The following is a 20,574-nucleotide window of genomic DNA, read 5'->3' on the forward strand; positions in this document are numbered from 1 at the left end:
CAACCTAGTGTCCTGTGATTTCTGCCTTACAAAGGCAGACGATTCATAAGCAGAGTTGATTCAAACTAAAAGCTTAGTTTAAAGCCTTATCCTGGAAACTCATGCCAGCTTTCAACCTTGTTGTGCAAGATGGTCCTTTTTCAAAAAGATTGACAAAAGTCTCAGTACTGTTTGCAAAGTCCCCCTTGTACTCAGTCTAGTAGAGCAGAGCTCTTACAACTCCAGTGGCCTGCACTGTGCATATTATACTGTCAGTGGTGGTTGTGTCTGGTGAAGGTATGGAGATTAAGGCAGTGTTGATTTGTGTGAAGTGTGTCTTTCGAGAGCTGTGAGCAGCTGTCTGGAGGGGGCTTGTAGTTGTTCTCTAGAACATCTCTTTCAAAAGATCCCATCTCTAGTTGTATCGGAAACACTTAGCAATGCTCAAAACAGGGAGATGTGTGACAGTGCACGAGTGTAACAATCTACACCAATGTCTTTCAGTGGGGTTTTGCATTATGTTGCAACTGGAACAGGCTTAAGAAGGCTATAAATTAAATGGGAGAAGGCACTTGCTCTTGCAGGGCAGCTCTGTGGATAGCAGGATCTGAACTTCTCCAGAACTCAGAGATTGAAATCCCTGCTGCAGTCGAGAGAACTAGTTGTTAATTTAAATAGGATAATGATTTCACCCAAGAGTGCCAGAATCTGCTGTTTTAAAATTATTAACTCTCTCCCTGGTATATATTCATAGAAAAGCATGAAAATTTGATAGAATTCCCTTTTTCTCTTTGCACTTTTACAAGAAGAAAAAGTAACTAAATAAATTGCTTCTGGGATGAAATTTTCTATGGTGGTTTAAGGCCAGTACATGGGTGTTTTGTGACTGAGCTGTGAAACCATGAAAACTGGGTTAATAATGAATCCCCTGATACAGCCTTAACAGTAGCACTGCTAGCAGGCACCTCTGTAATTACTGCTTCTCTACAAAGTGTGCTGAGCTTCTACGATGGATTAAAAATCTCATATTGTGCTTTCTTCTGTTAGAAAATGACTCAGTGGAAACCTTTTAAACCTATATAATATGTGCAAAGATAAAGTTTCTGCCTCTGAACTAGCCCATTTAGCTTTTGTGCTGTTTGGAAAATAGAATCTGGTTTTGCTTTAGCAGATCTATTTCTTTTTCTAAATTTCATAAAATTGTTGTATTTGAGATGCAGTGAAATGCTAAGTAATACCTCTGTGACGTGCGTGAATGATTTAGCTGACCTATGCATGTAATGTGCCGTGGAATATAAATCCAGTTGTTAGTGCGTTTAGGAGATTTTTTTCCTTTACCTGGCTATTTTCAAACAGAAGGATTGCAGGAGCTTTAGAAATGTTTTGGAGAAGGGCAGCAGGACTGAGTGATGTGTGGATGTGAAAGGAACAGATTACAGCTGAGGAGACTATTTCTTTTGGAAGGAAAATAAGAAGAGGTAGGTGTGGTCTCCGTCCACTGAAATCTGGGTGTTTTCTGTTGGCTTTAACAAGATGAATCAGACTTTGACAGCTAGTGTGGAAGAGGCATATAGTCTAGATGTTGGAAAATATTTAAAAGGATAAATTAAACACAAAATTTGTATGCAGTTTTTGTTGTGCCGTGGACTGAAAGTTACTTAGTCCTTCAAAACGCTTTCATTTCAGAAGCCATGGCTTGTCAAGGCTGACATAAAGATTTCTGCACGCTAGCAGCTGGCTCAAAGTAGTATCTGCCAGCCCTCTGTGAGGTCATGACAGTCACTTTATGGTAAATATATTCTCCAAGCCAGCAAGGAGGTAGAAAAATGAACCATCAAAACTATAAAACAATACTGGAAATACATTTACCTATTTTGGAGTCTTAGTGTGGCACTCAGCAGTTGGATGTCCATGACAGCATTATACAGGTGTACTATGTATGCACACATATGCTTTCTTTGACAGACCAAATTGACATGCTAAAAATGCACATCTTATGCTGGCCTTTTGCTAGGAGGTAAATTCGTGTATCCTCAGAGCCTATTTGAGACTTCAGATCTGGAATATATGTGTGCTAGTAAAGGATGTCTGTTTGAAAAACAAGAGGCTGGGTATTTTGTGTGCATGAACTAGGATGGATCCATTAGTTTATGCAAGGTGCTGTCAGTTCACAGCAGGTGAGAGTTCAAGTATTTGGTTTTCAGACTAGAAATTCCCAGAGGTAGCAGAGGAAGAAAAAAACCGTACAAACCAGTCTATTGCAAACCCATCCTGCAATCATTATGTCTCCTCTTAGAATTGAAAAACTCAAAGCAGTAGGACAGCTTGTTGCTCTCCTGTGGTCTCAAAACTTCATTCATGGCTCTGTCTGATACCCTTTCATTTTCAGCTCTCAATGCTGCCAAAAAAGACATGTTTACTAGTGATAGCTAATAAGAAGGATACTTGCAAAAAAACCCCACATTTACAGTCCTTTCTTTACAGATTCTTTTATGACCTGGTGGGTGAACTAAAACATGTTACCTGCAAATACTTTTGTATGACCTTCTCAGCATTACGAGTTGTGTGTTAAAACGTATAAGCTACAGAATTGTAAAGATTGGATGGTGGGTGGCCTGGATATGGTTTTGAGCATCTCAGCAAAGGAGATTGGTTTCAAGAGGCTATTACAAGCTTCTGTAAGAAGTGGACAATTCCCCTGGTGTTGGTGAAGGAAAGGAACTGTTTGGTTAATGCATCTGCAGTACATTATGTAGAAAGGGCAGACAGAGTTTGTGTAGCAGTGCAGCTGTAGCAGTGCACCTGCGTTAGTTGTATATGACCGCATCCCAAAAAGAGCTCTACTTCCATAGTAGATGGCCCTTTCCCTCCATGTGTTGGCACCTACAGCCAGCCAGTTAGGCCAGTAATTTTCAGTCTTGCTTTCCATTCCTTCCTTATTCCTTTGTAATTGCTGGGCAAGGTGCCGAATACAGTGCTTGTCTGAATGCTGTGCCCTCTCAGTGGGATTTATAATACCAGGAGAGACAGGGTTACAGCCCAGGAGTTTTTTAAAGTACAAACCTGTCTGTGATGTAAGGAAAAATAGGTGTAGGGTAGATCTGAACAAACAAATACTTTAAAAGAAATTTGGAATGTACTTTTCAATTTTAGTGTGACCTGACTGATTGCAGCTTAAGTAATAAGTAGAGCTAAATCCGTGATGACCTGCTCAATCCAATCCCTTCAGGTCAGTAGAGAAACATGCATATAGTACCTTCGCTCTGCAGAGGCAGATTGACCAGCTGTACCATGTACCTGCTGGGAATTTAACTGTTACTGAGCTGCTGTGCTCCCAGATGCTGATACACTTTGTTAGGGCCCCTAGTGAATGTTGTCATGAGCATTGCTTTGCAGAAGAGAATACTTTTCTCCTGTGACTGAAAACCAGCCCTGTTATTATGAAAACTGGCTTATGGAAGGACCAGAAAACACTCATATTCCTCTCTCCTTTGGGTTGGGCTGCTGGAAGTAAAATTTTATTCATCTTCTAGAGAAGGAAATTAAGTCAGGAAAGAGTGAAACTACTCTGGTAAGTCAGTGGCAGAGGTTTGAACAGAACCCAGGTTTCCTGGTATCGAAGCATTTCATCTGAACGCTCAGCGTGTTTCTGCCAGAGATAGTAAAGCGGTGGCCCAGGTTCTGCAGGACATTTGAAGTCTTCAGCCTTACCCCAGGTGCAGGAAGCTGACTTCTGTCTTCCAGGCTGCAAGGAAGAGAAACAGCATTTTCCTCTTACAATGTTGCCACATATAGGGTAGTTAGTAAAAGGTTGAGAATCTCTTGCTTGGGGCTATAGGAGGCATGAATGTGAGTGCCAAGATTAGGATTAAGTGTCTTATTTTTATTTATATAACTGGCAAATTAGGGGAAAAGACATATATAATATACACTTAAGTATAAATTAGCAACAGTACATGTTACAGATGTGTAAGTGATTCAAAGGGAATTTACTCTTGAATCATCTTTTCTCCACTCCTAGTTTCTTTTTTCAGGTGCCCTTTGCTTCTGCTTTTGGTTTTTGTCTAGGTTCTCTGCACACTTATTTCTGAAAACAGTGTTTTAAAAATAGTCTAGGTTATCTGCAGTCTGGACTGTATAGTCATTCAACTGTGTGTTGTCACATAACTGTTAGATCTTGCTCTTGCATTAGGGCTTCCATTTCACAGTGCAGCAAATCCTGTGGGAGTTAAGTGTGCTCTGGTTGGAGACCTTAGCCTTTACTATTTTTAAAAAAAAAAAAAGTTTTCTGTCTGTCACCTATGTGTGTGACTGCAGCAATTTCAGCTTGGATGGGCTTGAGCAAGCCGTGAGTTACTGCTGTTGGGACAGCAACCCTGAAGGCTTGCAAATGTCAGCCCCAGTCAATGAAGCGAACACCTGCATCTTGCACCATGGGTCCTAACAGTGAAGTTCAAAGCCAGAGAGAATGCACGAGCCACCTGGCAGACACCTTCAGGTGACAGACATACTGGCATCTGTATACAGTTTTATAATCAATAGGATCTAACAATGGTTTGGTGACCATTTTTTACAGTCTCCCAATGTACATCTTGATATATTTTGTGAGAGAATAAACCTTCTTCTCCCTTCAGTATCTTGTCCAGGCAGTCTATGATTCTTTGTCCTCTTGCTTGTTTAAATGTAGTATTTCTGTTCCTTGTTATTCCAGTATATGTTACAAGATAGTCATTTTTAACCTGCACAAATGGAGATTCATAGTAATTTTTTCCCCACAGTTACGTATTTTTATTGCACTTGAAAACACACTCACTCATCTAATGTTCTCATCATCAGATTTGCTGGTCTTTTTATAGTCAGGATGTTTTATCTTGCCTTTCAACTTAATGTAACCCATTTGTAGCCCCTTCTTTTTACCAGTATCAAGAAAGATACTTTTGGAATTTCTGGGTTTTAAAAAGTCATGTTTCATTTTGTGATTAGAGCAGTTTTCTTCCGTAATTATTAGACTTCAAATAAATGGTGAACAGAAATTGGTATTTTAGAAAAGGAAAAAAAAAGGTTGTTGCAATAGGAGATTGCAGAGGGAACTCTAAGAGGAGAAGTAATAACAGGTATAATACCTCTTTCTTAGCAGCTTTTTGATCTTTTCCTTCTTGATAGCTTGTGCTTTGTCTGATAAATTCCCAGGGAAATTAACAGCAGGCACCATAGCAGTGGTACCAAATCAAAATGCCCTTGTGAATACGAGTTTTCTGAATGGGTGAGCAGCCACATATGGGCCATCTCAAGCCAAAATGTAAGAAATCCTTCACTGCAGAGTGGCTCAACCAAATGCAGCAAAGTTACCTGCTTTCTACTTCTACAGTCAAAATTGTTAAGTGAATCCCAAAAGTCTCATAGTATGGTTCCCATAGAAGATGACTTTGTGGGCAAACTTCAGAAGAGCAGCAGTGTTTGATGGGTCTGTCCTCATCTTTGTAAAAGAGAGCAGAGAGGCTCAGTGCTGTGTTCCAACATCCCATACGGTTGTGAACCCAACTACAGTCAGAACCAGAAGTCCAGTTCATGGTTCATGCTAAAAATGTAATTTTTCTAAGTAGGTTTTTCCTTCTTACCGATTTGCAGAAAGCATCGTACAGAGTTGTAGATCTAAATCTGATAAACTCAAGCCTTAATTCTCATTTTGATGTAAATATTTTTCAGTTGATTCTGATCCAAAGTCCTCCAGAGCCTTCCTCACAAGACGTGGGCAGCTTCTTTCTCTCCCTTTAAGACCTTGGACACAACTTGACATCATCTCCCTAGGCAGAACTGCCTGTGAAATGCTTTCCTGAAAAGGAGTTTCACATTCTAAGTCTCATAGGACCAAGCTCGTGGCTTATACATAGCCTGTTACTATGCATAGTCCATATACTACCAGCAGCAACAGACAGGTGTTGATGTTAATGGCATGCAAATACATGAAAACATTCCTAAAGCACAGTCATAGTTCCTAAAAAAGGAGTTGGATGCGCTGCTTTCCCTTCACTGTCAAACAGAGAACTGAGCAGCTCTGAGGAAGGAAGAGTCCATGCCATGTGTGAAAGGAGGTGCAGAGGCACTGCTGAGGGCATCTCTCTCCCTGGAGCTGGCTGCAGTTCCTCCTCCCTTTTTTTGTCCCTCAAAGCGGAGGTGGTGGCAAATACGCATAGCACCATGTAAAGCAGCGGTGCTTTTGAAACTTGCAGCACATGGGCCACAGTCAGTATGTGGGCTGGTAGTGGAATAGAAACCATGATGATGAGGCTGATCAGAATGCGTGAAGTTGGGATGCCCAAGGGCTTTTCTCTTTGCGATGTATTGTATGTTGGTGATCAGCATCCAAGATCTCTAATCTGCAGAGATTGCATAGTCGCAGAGAAAGAGTAGTCTTAAAAAGGAGCTGTCTGTCCCTGTGTGTCCCAGCTAACCTATACTTTGAATTTATTTTTCTTTTACCAGTCCTCACTGGAAAAAGTAAACATGCTCCCATCCCTGTTGAGCTTAGCAGCGGTACATGGGAGATGAACTCTGGCAGCATTGTTTTAAAAGAATAAGGCCAAGTTTTTGTCTATTATGCAGCACTGTGTTTGCAAAGACATCGCACTGACGGGGTTTTGCCAACCAGCAGCATGGCTCCCAAGTCTCTGCGAGAACCAAAGGACGTGAGCCTGTGGTTTCTCAGCGAATGGAAGGAAGATAGGCCCTGCTGTTGCAAAGCAAAGCATTTGTAAGACTAAAAAGAGAGGAGAGAGAAAAAAAAACATTTTGGGAGCGTAGCTGGCATTCAGCTTTTATTCAAGGCTCATGGTTCTGAGTGGGCGAACCCAATTAGTTATAAGTGCTTTGGGTGTATAAATAAGAGAACAGCTTTGTGTTGTGAAGACACAGAAGTCTCTTTTCCTCTGTTTAATGCTCACAAGACCTTCTCAGGTAAGTCTTTGGTGTATGAAGACAAGACCTCAAAGAACGCTGTTTTTCAGAACAACTGAACTTTGGGGAATTTGGGTCATTGGGTAATTACAGTGCAGGGCTGTTCATCTCACACTTGTATTTAATAATTTAACAAGTATTTAGTGCTAGAATTACATATTGTTTGCCACTATGCGTTTCCTTTCCGCAAAGAAGGAAAAAAGTAACGTGGAAAGGAATAAAATGTTTGCAAGATGGTAATGTGAATCCAGGAACCAGTGTTCCAAAGATCTCAATCTCTGTTACACTGTTATCATGCTGTGACTGTCTTTTGCTTTCAGTAGAGTTACAGTGCCAAAACACAGATGCGACTGTCCTCATTTTCTTCTCACATGGTGTAGACCTGTTAGGTGCCTTGCAAATAAGACCAAATAATCCTGGAGTGAAGGGAGATGTGCATGCCTTTCTTTGGGTTGCTCCCTTTTACGTTTTCCTTGCCTTTAATGCCACTGCCTGGAATACTGGCCTTCATTTTGGTCTTTCACATTTTGCAAATGATTCTCTTCCAAAATTGTCTGCAAATAGTTCTGCTCTGTGGTAGAGTCAGGAAAGCCAAGAGTTTGAATTTTCATACTTTCCATTGCATTCTTGATACTTGTAACCTATTACCACTTGCCTGAGAGTACCACAACATCATTTCTTGCTCTTCTCTGTGAGCTCTTACTTCAATCCAAAGTAGCCTTTTGCTGTCGTCTTTTAGTTGTATTAGGGTGTTCACACCATGACAGCAATGAACAGTTTTTGTTGTATGATAACATGATGCATAATTCTCTTAATCACTCAAAATTAGGTTTTTAATTTGATGATTAGAGATAGCAGCAACAAACAATAATGTGCTTAGTGTAGTGGGTAACTGAAACAATTTGAGCACTAGGAAGCTGCTTCTGCAAGCATTTTGAATTTTCATTCAGCCATCTTCTCAAATTGACCATTTCTTGCTTTGTTGTCATGGAAATATTAGGCTAAAAATATCTTTAGATATGCAGTAGAGACAAGGAATGTGTGCATACTGATTCTGAAGTGTGATAAATGTATTAAAAAAGAAAAGCAGCCCTTCTTATGGTATTGTGAGTAATAGTGCTAAGCTCTTGGCTTCTCTTTTATATCCCAGTGCAAAGGATTTCTTCTTGGTAATATTCACATCTTGTTGCCCAAGGACTTAATTGCAAGACTCTCTTTGTATACTGCATGGCACATGCTTGACTGACTGTAATAGCTCCCAATCAGAGGGAACACTGAGTTTTAATATTGCATGGTCTGGCTGCTAAACACAAAGAAACGGTTGTTGTAAAGCGTTCCTATAGTGACTGAGGAGAGCTTAGCACTTGAAAATGTGCATAGATAGGGCTTCTGACTGGGAGAGTTTGCAGAGTAACGAGAAAGGGTGTAATGTGTAAGAGGAGCTGCGGGGAATGGTGAGGTCTGTGATGGCTGGTTTTGGCACTAATGTTTTCAAAGGTAACTTTCTTGGATCAAAAATGAAAGACTGACTCAAGGGAATGTTCTGTTTCTAACGTGAAATTCAGTTATGCTTATCAGACATGTGATTAAAGACCAACTCAAGAAGTGCTGTAGCGGGTGTCTTGAATTAAACTGCTACTAATGTAAATGAAAACATGAATTGTCCCTCATTTCAGTACTTGGCTGGGTTTGGAGTTACAAGGTGTCCCTTTTCATGCTGTCCTTTCCCTTCACAAAGCAGGCACCAGGTAAAGTCAATGGCTTACACCTTCCTAAATACTAATCATTGATCATAAGGCTGATGTCATTTTCTGCTTCTATAAATCCAAAGCAATGTCTGGTCCACCCATGTTTTGAGATCAAGGGGAATAAAAACACATTGTGATGTAAAGGGCTGTGTTTGAGGCACTTGGCTTCTGAACTTCACGTGTTATCTCTTGCTCAAGGCTGTGCCTGAAGGCATAATCCAATCATATGTGTTTAATTAAGACATTAAACTACTGTTGCCCTTAAACTACTGTTGCCCTGATAAAAGCAAAGAGCTGATGGTTCACAGGCATCTGCTCTAGGAGACAATTAACTTGAGGCAGACATAATACCTGGAAGCCTGAAGGATATATTGTGACAGGGGCAGTTGAGAAGAGCTTGCTTCTTGTGGGACAACGCAGTGCCTGTACACCACAGTAAAGAAAGGAGAGGGGTCCCCAGCTCTGCCTGTCCCTCCTCTCTTGTGGAACTGTGAGCTGTTGTATAGTTTTGAGTTTATACTTTTCTCTGTCATCTGAGTCACCTTCACAATGCCTCTGCTGACCCTCGGAACACAGTTCAGGGATGTCAGTGTTTCTGTATATTTATTTTCTATCCGTTTACGTTGTGTTTTAATATATGCCTGTGTAACTGAGAACACAGGTAGACACTATACCTCCAGTTCAAATTCTTTTCCTGAGTATTGTCAGTGATTCTAATGTAGCTAAGGAGACACTAATACAGTGAAACAGATGGCTTTCTGCATGTGAAGCAAGGTTCATTTCCAGTGTACTGGAAGCGTAGAGATTTTTTTCTCTATTGTCAAAATTGAATAAAGAACTGTCAGGTCCATTGTAACCAAGATGATGAGTAGTTTTAAAACAAAAGTGTTATTTAAAAACAGTCTGATGTAATTGTTCTATTTCGGAAGTTATTTTAGATCATCTCCCTCATAAATAGATGAACTATGTGTTTGATTTTGCCTGCAATGTTGTTTTTCATGCAGTGTGCATGAGTGCTTAGGATCAGAGAGCAAACTTTAGGCATGGTTTCCAGTTATTATGGACTCAGCTGTCACACAGTTAAAAATGCTTTGATGATTGCAAGTTTTTCCTCAGATAAATTGCTCACTTGCTAATGCTGATGGTGAAAAACTCATCGTTAAGCTGATTTACATAAAAACATTATATGCCTGTAGGCTTCAGAATTTCATTAAAGTCTCAATCTTTGTGCAGCCCTTATAATTTGCTGTTTGCAGTGACTAAAATGTCTCCCTCAAACAGCTTTTCCTTCTCCTGATGAAAGACAGGTATGTTGTTACAACACCCCCCCACACCCCCACCCCCAATTCCCAACTCTCATTCACTCAGATTGGTGCCTATCAGTCCTTTCTTTACAACAGTCCGTAAAGGCAGAGCAGACAGGTAGCACTGTTAGGTTTGACTGTAAGCAAATAGATAAAATTCTTACCTGTTCTGGGCTGGATCCTGCTGTCTTTGTGAATATGGAGCAAATAGTTCTGTTGGTCTCAATGGATGAGAGATGACTCAGTGCCAGGAATGGAAAGGCTGAATCCCCCCCTTTTTTTTTTCTTTTTTTTTTTTCCTCATCTCACATTTCTGAAGGTAGTTTTAGGAGGAAATGATAATTTTCAAGGATGTGAGCTAAGCAAACCAAATTTCAATTCCATTACTCATATTATAAAAAATATAAATTTATATTAAAATAAAACTTAAGAAGTAGGTAATAGTTGGAGAATATGCCCCAGTGCAAACTGCAGTTCTGTTCCTAGCTGCATAAGGGCTAAACCACCTTTTTATTAAAGATATTTAGCATCTTTAGCTACTGGCTGGGCAGTGGCATCTTTCCACTGCCCTCTCCTGTGGTGGGTGTCTGCAGAAGCTTTGCCTTTCTCTACTATGCCTAGACTCTAGTTGTCAAACTGAACGCCAGACTTACTGGGCACTTTGATGGTACAGACCTTTGTCCATGATGAACTGAACTTTCACAAGGGCTACTGGGTGGCTGTCGATTTTAATATGTTCCAACCCTGCCTGTGTGGACAGAATTTGAGCCAGTAGACTGACCACAAATCCCATTGCCATCTCCCTGTGGTTGCCTAATAGGGAGCTTGAATACAAGTCCCCCGGTACATGCATTGTGTTCCCACCATGAAGGCAGCTGGTAGTGCTCATCTGTCCTAGCAAGACTGAAACAGTGCTTTGCTACCTGCTTTCCCAAAATTCTTCTATACTCAAGCCTATGACCACCACAAATCACAGGGTTTTTTCTTCACCATCTTACCTGGTTTTGTCCTGGCTTCTGTTTCCCCACCCCATGCTCCTAATCCCCCCAGCTGCCTTATGTCTTCCTTCAACAGGGGCAAATTGGCAGTGGATTCATATTCTCTTCTTCCATGCTACTTGACACAGCAGGGAGATATCCAGGGATACAGTCCTCCTGCTCCTAGGAGAGGCACCCAGACATGGCACAGCCAGGAACAGCTTAGATCTGTATTGCAGAAAAAGTCTGTCTCAGCGCCAGTCTGGAACATGCTCAGCACAGATAGGATTTCCTGGGCATTTAGGTGGTAAAATCAAAGATGTCTCAAATGAGCATATCAAACTGAATTTTTTGGAGAGGCTTATAAGTTAGCTGAATTTTAATGTACTTTTACAGGAACAGCAAAAGATATACGCTTTGTATAGTGACTTCTGCTCTGTATTAACATGGGGGGTAAAAGGAAATGTCTTCAGAAATCTTTAAAGAGTAAAACCCCATGGTTTTCCTTTACCCTCACAACTACAAATTTCTAGATGAAATTTTCTTGCTGTGCATCTCTGTAGGTCTGAGGCAGACATCCAGCATGCAAAATTTTATTCCAAATCTGTGTATCTTTGAAAATGTATAAGCAACTGAAAACAAGGCTTATAATGAAAAATGTCAAGCAACTTTAGTAATCAGCAGTGCTAGATGTCCTGCCTGTATGGAGAAATATGTACAAGTGCTGGAAACGAACGTATAAGCACACAAGCACACATCCATTCCAACTGCTAGCATTCTTTAGTAATGAGTCTTGCCAATAGGACAGTTTTTATGAGGGTAACACATGAGCAACAGTCTATTGAAATTAGATCTATATATTCTTCCTGAGTAGCTGTTTATAGAGCTGCTTTGTTTTATCTCTCCTGTAATAGAAAATCCTAGATGCCTTTATTTTCATAAGGCAAAACCGGTGTGATTTTGTTTGTCTTATGCTCAGGAGTCTACACCTGAAAAATTTGAGTAATGATAATTAATCACAGCATGGTCATGGATAAGCAGATGCATGACACTTCATATGAACAGCATGGTAGTAGAGGTGGATTATATAAAGCTAGACCCAAAATCAATGTAGTATGAAGCATGCAACACTGAGGGCTCAAACAAGCATGCTAGGACAGAGGAGACTGGCCCACTGACTATGAGGATTTGTTACTACCCATTAGTTATTAGTGTACTAATTTACTGTATTAATCTTGTGGTGGTTGGAGGCAGGTAGCTGCTGAATCAAATTATCAAGCAAGGGAAATAAAAGTGATAGTCAATAGTAGAGAGTATCTGCAGATCACAAATAACAATAGAACAAGGAATCAATGCTGTAATAAATGGTAATAATCAGCTCTCCTGTTACAAAGGAGGTGACTCCAGTCCTGAATGTGCAACCCTTGTGAAGCAATAGCAGTCTGTGACAACACCATCTGAAGATGAAATAAAATTACTAAGATCAGATGATCTGTTCTTCAAATATCAGTTACAACTACAAATACTGAAATACATTATTTATTGTTGTGGAGTTAAGGTTATTTGAATGTTCTAACTCTGCATTTCTGCATTGTGACAAGTTTAGATTTTTGGCTTTAATCTTGATTAGAAGTTTTCTGGGTGTTGTACTGCTTGGTTTTGAGCTATTACAGTTTTCTTACACAAGTTTGTACTTGAAATTGTTGATATGTACTGGTCAGCCTTAATTCTGTCTACAGATACTTTTTTCTTTCTTGCCTGGAAGCATTACAATAATCTGAAATGTGAGATTTTAAAATCTTGTATCTCGCAGTTTCTCAAAACAAGTCCTTTAACAGTCTGTTCACATGTGTTTGTGCATGTTTTAGAGCAGGGCAGGGAAAAAGTAATCAGAAAATTGGAAGAAATTCTGCAGCTGGGATTAAAGAAACTCATCTGTTTAGGTGTTGTTTGGTTTTAAACTGTTAGTTGTCTAAAAACTGAGGTGCCTTACAGAAAACCGTAGGTGGTTGTGATATTAAACAAATACTGTGAGCAGATGCAGTTTACAGCTTAAGGAAATACACAGTCCATAGGTGGCTGAGTAGCAGACCAGCTTGACAGCTGTAGTGTCACTGTTGCATATCGGACAGGCAATTCCTGGAACAGGTAGTTTTTCTGATACAGCACAAGAAATAAGAGGTGTTGTTTGCATGGAGCAGCAGGCATACGTGATAGAAATGAAAAGTACCATGTATCAGTGCTGTAAGTACAAATTAGATCTGCTAGTAATAACCTTACTTTTTATCTTCATTATGTGTCTTAATTCTTTGCTGACAGGGCAAGTATAGTATCGGGAGAAACTACCTAAATTTATCTAAAATCTGATGATGCTTAGGGAGAGGCTCACGTTGATGCAGGAGCACTGGGTTTTGACTCTTTGGGTTGCACAGTTTACCTACTCTATGCTATTCAAAAGTAGGCGATGGGCACTGGAGGCAGCAGTGGGTAGAGAAGGGTGGTCAGGCATGAGAGGTGGACAGGACATGCGCTTGCGCATGGTGTTTCACAGGTAGCTGCTGATACAGCTCATACATTGTGCTCCATGCTTCGTGACACTCTTGGTGACAGCGTGCTTTTTTTCCTTTTCTTCTTCAGGTATGACTTTCTTACTCTCTTCCTCTCTGCCTTTCCTTGCCTTGTTTCTTTTTCCTGGCTTTCTTCTAATTCAGTTTCATTTAGACAGTCCTAGTCTTTCTCCTCTGTCCCACTCTCTCTGAGCAGTGATTCTCTTCTAATCGCAGTCCTCTCCTTCCCTCAACTTTGACATAAGTGCTGTTGCTTACTCAATTCTGGAACTGCAACGCCTCATATAAACTGCCTTTAATCTCTCTCTGTTTTGGCTTCCTATTGTAATTCCTTGTCCTTTTTTTTCTTAATATACCTCTGCCCGTTTCCCCATTGTATTCAATCAGTTCCTCCCTTCATTGACTCCCTGTCTCCACTTTGACACCTTCTGTCTCCACTTCCAGAGGTCACAGTGGCTACTTTAATTCAAGATGGTCCCATAGTGATCTGATTATAGCGCGGTATCATATGTTTGTTTATTCCACTTCTGGGTCCTCTCTAGGGAAAACTTTGACTCAAACTTAATTGCTTTGCACTCTGATTTGGTTCATTTGGTTCCCACCCACTTACCAAAGACAGCTACCTTTTCATTTCTGTTTTTTGACACCTCTCATTTTCTGTGCACAATGTTTGCCCAAAAGAGCAATAACAGCTCTTTTAGTAATAGATCAAATTGATCACAAATTACTCAGTTTTTAAGACTGGCATTACTTCCCTGAGAGGTCACTGCTGAGAAATGCTTAGCTAATGGCTAGTCACCGCAGCTATTTAATTGAAACAAAAAGTATCATGGGAGTAAATCACAACCAGATTGTGGAAATGCCTCAGGTGCATCACATACTCCTATCAAACACCAACTAATGCTTTCTGCCTCCCCCAAAGAATATAATTTTGTTGTTCCTTGAAGTACCCATTAGGATGGTTGGGTGTTGTGGTTTTTTGGTTTGGTTTTGGGGGGGGGGGGGGGGGTGGTTTTTTTTTTTTTTTTTAGTTTAACAAGGGAAACTGCTTAATCCTGGCAGTGCTGCTTTTTATATTTGAGAGAATAAATCCACCTTTTAGTGAAAGCTAAGCCTCTGAGACCGGACTAGTCTTAATAAGTGAGGAGCAGAGGATTATAAGAGCAAGTGAACTTCTGAGAAGAGATTTAGGGAAATTTTGACAGCTCTGAAGGAATGAGGAAGATGAGTAGGAATGGAAGTATTTTAAAGGGATATGGTATCAAATAAACCAACAGGAGCAATAACACTGGCAGGAAAGAAGAATGGATGGATGATGGAAACTAGGACACCTCTGAGGCTTTCAACCTTCAATACCTCCAGCTGCGATTCATCAGTAGACCCCCCTAGATTTTATCTCCTCTCACTTCAGTGTAGTAAGGAGGTAGGGTGCTTTCAAGGGCTGGGTGATTGCGGAGGTAGTATAGAATATTGCCAAGAAGAGTAATGTTCAGCTGGTAAATTAATTTTCCAGTTAATTTGCAAAACTGATGTGGTAGCTGAGATAACTCAGGGCTTTGATAGAGAAATAATTTTCTGCGGACTGGATTTTTTTTTTTCTTGTGAGAGGGATGAAGCTCCATGGCAGAGTAGTTCTCTGGCAAAACTCAAACTTCTTAAGAGTTTTCCTCTGCATGAGGAGTGGTCTCTGTGGTGTCCAGGGATGGGCTACACGCCGGCTCCTCTCCCTTCCCTGTGAGCATCCCTCCTACGTGGCCCACAGAGGTGCTTCTGGGCTGTGGTGCAAGGAGCAAAACAGAATCACCTCGCCTGTTGCCTGGCTCTGATTACCCTGCCCTGGGGGCCTTGCTTTTGGGCAGCCGTATTTTCTGCACCTGTGATCGTTACAACTATGGGTCTAAGCTTACAACTGGGAACTGTCTCATTTATCTCAATGCAAGGGAAGGCTGTAACACAGCCATGGTATAGTGGAGATACCAAGCCTGGTGTAAAGGGAATACAATGCTGTTTTGTTCTTGATCCGTGAAAATTGCTGAGTAGTTTGGTAATTGTCATGGGCACAAGTATTTCTGAGCATCTTTAGATATCTCATCTCTTGGAAGATTTACCAGTCTAACTGACATTTATGCTAATTGAAAGGAGAATTTAACCTCATTACTTCCTGACTTTAACATCATAACTTCATTACCTGATCCAGTGAGCTGTTGCTCATAATTACTGAGATGAAAATAACAATGGTGTGTATTTACTTATAACTGGGGATTAACTGGACAACCCCTGCTCCTGACCTATGCACTGTGCCATGTAGCTAGGGCAGCAGGACAGAGTTAAATGGTCTCCTTTATTCCACAACAAGCTAATCTACAAGACTACAATGCAAACAGCCCTTATAACTACATATTACATATGAATGCCAGCTGGATAATATTCAGGTTAATTTATATCACTGCCTTGCCTATACTTACAGTGCTTTCTGTTCATCTGCAGAAGCAGTGGTGCCAAGGCAGTGAATGTCTGCATCTGTTTTGGAAATGTCTCAGAGGTGATTCAGGAATACAAGAATAATCTCCAGACAGATTAAAATGTTAAGACTCTGAAGTGAAAAACATGGCACCAACAATCTTATTTGGAAAGAATGGCTCCCAGCATATGTGCATTTTTGCACATAAAGATACCGTATGTAATTTTGCAAGTTTTATACTTGTTAAAGTTTTGTCTGTCCATTGACGATAGCCATTTTCCTAATATTTTCAATCTGAAAAAGATATTTGAAAAAGGGGGGAATCAAGAAAAAAGAAAATGTTGTTCCCCTGATGTTTTTAGAGCAATTTCGCAAGCTGTGAAGGGCCCCCATAAGACTTTTTGCTATCACATCTGCTCTCTGAATGAAACCTTTGACATTCATTAATCAGCACCTCAAATCTGCCTCATCAATGGCTCCACCTCTGCCACTGTTTTGAACTGGGTGACAACTGCATCTCTGAGTTGCCTTCTTGCTAGTTTGCATCTGTATGTGGGCAGTTTGATTGAAAATTAAATTAGAAATAGTAGTTGTGTGAAACTGAGAAGAATCTTCAATACCCACATGGTTCTTTCCAAATACATATTCAATCATCTTAGTGATCCTTTTCCTTGAAAGCAATACTAATATCCAGAACACCTACATAAGGATATATTCTTTCTCCTCCTGTTCTCTCTGTCTAATACATTTAGTTTAATTAAACAGATTCTTTTAAACCATGGTTTCCCAATGTACATGGTAACTGATTTCCTACTTGTCAACCTATGGCAAGATTTCCTGCTGTGAGGCCTGAACGTTGTCATACAGGCTAGTACCTGAAGTTATATTTTATTAACTACATGAGTTAATAAAAATTAAAAAAAAAAGCTTCTCATTATTCTAGCTCTCAATGTTCCATGCAAACTGTAGCTAAAAATCTCCAGGGGAGAGCAAAATTAAGATTTGAATAATTGGTGAGAACTGCATCTTTTAGCTATTGTGATATCCTCAGCTTTTGCTGTCTTCTCAGTGAGTAAATCAGTTAGCTGCTGAGCTGTTAAAAGTCCTGTAGAGAAAATTACAATGTGAAAATTCAATCTGGACTTGCAGTTTTTCAGTCCCACAGACTCATCCAGCTTTTTTGCTGCCAAAAGAAAACAACTGCTGCTCCCAGGTGCAACAACGGGGTCGCTTGCTCAGTTGCACTGACACCTGAAGTAATTCCCTTGAATTTGCAGAAGTTCATTTGGGGCACAGTTGCAAATTAAACCCCAGGATGGGCACCAAAGCCCCTCATGGAGATGCTGAAGGACTCTGTAGCCTGTTCCAAGTCTTGTGGAGTGCTGTGAAGTAAAAGGGACATATGTACATGTCTGTGCATATAGTGGGAGAGGCATGCATTTCCACTGTGTGAGCAGAAATGTGCACCTGGTTGCCTGAGGAAGAACGAGCTGTGGAGGTGGAAATTCTGGTGGCATATTAACTGTGCTGGCACTGTGCTTCTCGTTGATGGACTGCGTGTCCCTGGTGCCTCCTCAGGGAGGCTGAGAGGCCACCTGGAAATGAGAAGCGCTCAAACTACTTGGGAACATAAGCTCTTTGGTTTTCATTTCCCAAGTCACATTTGAAAGTTGGGAAGGGTTTACACTCCTAAAACTATTTTTGTCTTTCAAAAAACAAATCAGGTTTTATTTTTCCTCCTGTGTTTCTGTGTGTCTGTATAGGCATCAGGGTAAGCAATTCAGGCCTGCGTTTTTGAGCGGCTCCACTGCTTTTCATGTCCCCATGTTTTGCTTCCACCTGGGGCACTGCATGGTTATTTTTTGGATCTACTAAATGGCAGATCGCAGCACCATAAGCTGTGGCCAAGGTCCCAGCTCTTAATGTTGTGTAATCTTTTGTCACAGCTGCACTGATTTCACTTATTTTGTTACTGGTGTTAGAACAGCAATGCAATTTGTATGTTAAAACATTGGCATTCCTTTATTATTTTCTTACCTAGGCACTGTAGTTACAGTGAGCGGTGTTGTGGCTCTGCAGGCAAAGGCTGGTGTTTTCCCTCGGCCTCTGCAACAGCTGCAAAGCAAGGTGTTAAGGAAAAACTTGATTATGGGAAGCACTTCCAAGTATATTGTGAAGCAGCTGAAAATTTCCATGGCATCATTCAGTTAAAACTGCAGATGTGAATGCTGCTTTTATTTAAATGTGCATTTTTCAGATCCCACAAACACACCTGTTACATACATACAGTGCATACCTGCTGTGTCCTGGCTGCATGTAGGCACATATCAACCTAGTTCACATCCTAGTTTACTATGGAAGAAAACTCCTGCCTGCAGGATGCTCTCCAGCAAGTCACCAGGTCCAGGCAAGTGAGCAAGTGGGATTATGATGCATATTAGCAATTTGTATCTATTTTTATAGTTACAGACCAACAGAGAAGCTGGCTGAAAGTATCTTTCCTTCTTTCAGCAGACAAGATGGTGGGTCGTAAGAGAATGATTGAACAAGAAGCTGATTTCACTTCTTCTAAGCCTTGATACAATTATTGAAATGGGTTTCTCTCACTTAATGTATTTATCTGAATATCAATGCATGTGGCAAAAAGCAGTGCTGCAAATCCAAAATCATGGTCAAACGTGTGCCCCTCACCTAATCCAAATCTTTGGAAGTCAGTGGAAATACACTAAGATGGGGTCTTGTGGTACTATGCTGTTTCTGAAAAATGTTTTAATGTAGTAACTGTCAGAGCAGTTAATCTGCATAGATCTACGTCCTTGCCCTGACCAAGACCAGAATAAATTGGTTCAGTGAAACCTGTCAGTGGGAAACTATGCAATCTTGTTGTCCTAAGGAAGTTCCTCACTTTCTCTGCACACTAGTGTTTGGTATGTCTGAACAGGGAGGATTTCTCTGTCCCTACTTTTCTTCTTCCTAATGTAACTAAAGGATGCTGATTAGGTACTCTAAGGTCTGTCTGTCATAACTGCTACTTAGAAGAGGTTGGAATTTTAACTGTTTTAAGTCACAGGAACTGAACTCTAAATTTCACTCTGGCAAAGGGGAAGATGGGAGGCAGGAGGTATCCTGTTGTGCCAACCAACCTGGGACAAACCACTCGCAATTTAACTGCTTGCCAGCCTTCTGCCTGTGAGCTGCAACCAATAGTTGCAGCTTCTCTCTGGCAGTTCTTCTAATCTAAAATAATTCTCTCTCTTTTTTTTTTTTTTTTAGCTGAAACAAAGATCTGCTTCAAATACTACCATGGTGTGAGCGGGGCGCTACGAGCCACAACTCCAAGTGTCACAGTGAAAAACAATGCGGCTCCCGTAAGTTATGCTGGTCTTTATTTTTCACGTTTGTTCACTGCTGTCACTGTGCTATGCCTTGCTTTCCATGCTGGGATTATATACTTTTATATGAAAACTGAACATAATATTTGGTCTTCAGTGCACTGTGGTACAGAGAAATGGGTAGTCTTTCAGTTAAGATGTGGGTTTGTACACCAAGGGAATGTAGATTCAGCTGTCAATCTGTCACAAATAACTTCTCTGATCTGGGGAAGTCCCATGTCCTAGCTGTATCCCATTCTGTAAAGTTATCTTCTCTCTGCTGGGTGTTGTGAGACTTGGGTGATACCTCTAGAGGATTTGGGATTCTTGGGCTGTAAATACAATAAATGTCCAGAAAAGGAGTAAGATTTTCCTATTTTAAGGTGCGTTTTTCAAAATCGAGGCATGAGCATTTTTATGGCAGTCGCTGTGAGTTCCAGGAACAGCTATGCTGTGACACGCTCCCATCAGTGGTAAGAAGTGGGTATTCAGGTCCCAAATCCATCAAGGTACTGAGGATCATTTTTGACAGATTGAGGCTTCATTGATAGCAATTTTGATTTGCTAGAGCTTAGCAAGCTCTGTGGCTCACATGACTCTAAAAAGGTATATATCTTACATGGTTTTGGAAAATTCGGTCACCCTGAGTGTGAAATATTTTTTAGAAGCCTGCAGAAAGACTTGCTGACCTCCAGAGTTTGTCTGGCCTTGCTGAAAGAGTTTCATTGCCTGCCAGGGTCATCTTGGCAGAGGTCTGCATGAGCTTTAGTCCAACCAGCATTAGAAAAAGTCTAGCTCAGATGTTGTTCAATCTGGAAGATGGGTTCAGGAAAGGTCTCTCTTACCTGTGGGTGTATGTAAGTTTCAGTAGACATCACTGAAGCTTAAATTTTGAAAATTTGGAGTTTGGGATTTTTTGGGGGTTTTGCTTTTGTTTTAAACAGTCCCAAGCTGATACTTCTAAAAACACTGAAAGGTCTCACATGCTGTGTATTGATTGTGTCTGGTTGCACCAGGGCCAGGAAGGATTTTTTTTTCTTTTTTTTTTTTTTTTTCTTTTTTCCACCCTTAATGCATATAGAGACTTTTGATAGTTTTTCTTTGCCTTGTTTTGATGCACATAATAGCTGCAAACTGGATGCTGGGTAGGGGCTGATGGTGTGTCCTTTAGGAGTAAAAGGGATTCATGTCTTGCTAGGCCTTTCTCACATTC

At 40.6% G+C, this 20,574-nt stretch overlaps 1 protein-coding gene across 1 annotated transcript in view; it reads left to right on the plus strand.

Moving 5' to 3' along the window:
* Nucleotides 1-20,574, plus strand: part of HECW1 (HECT, C2 and WW domain containing E3 ubiquitin protein ligase 1) — a 181,146-nt gene that overhangs the window by 29,556 nt on the left and 131,016 nt on the right. Inside the window, exon 3 of the mRNA XM_075728241.1 lies at nt 19,264-19,358. Coding sequence (XP_075584356.1) covers nt 19,264-19,358 — 95 coding nt within the window. The remainder of the gene's footprint in view (nt 1-19,263; nt 19,359-20,574) is intronic.

The sequence above is a fragment of the Pelecanus crispus genome, chromosome 2, assembly GCF_030463565.1.
Source record: "Pelecanus crispus isolate bPelCri1 chromosome 2, bPelCri1.pri, whole genome shotgun sequence".
NCBI classification, from domain to species: domain Eukaryota; kingdom Metazoa; phylum Chordata; class Aves; order Pelecaniformes; family Pelecanidae; genus Pelecanus; species Pelecanus crispus.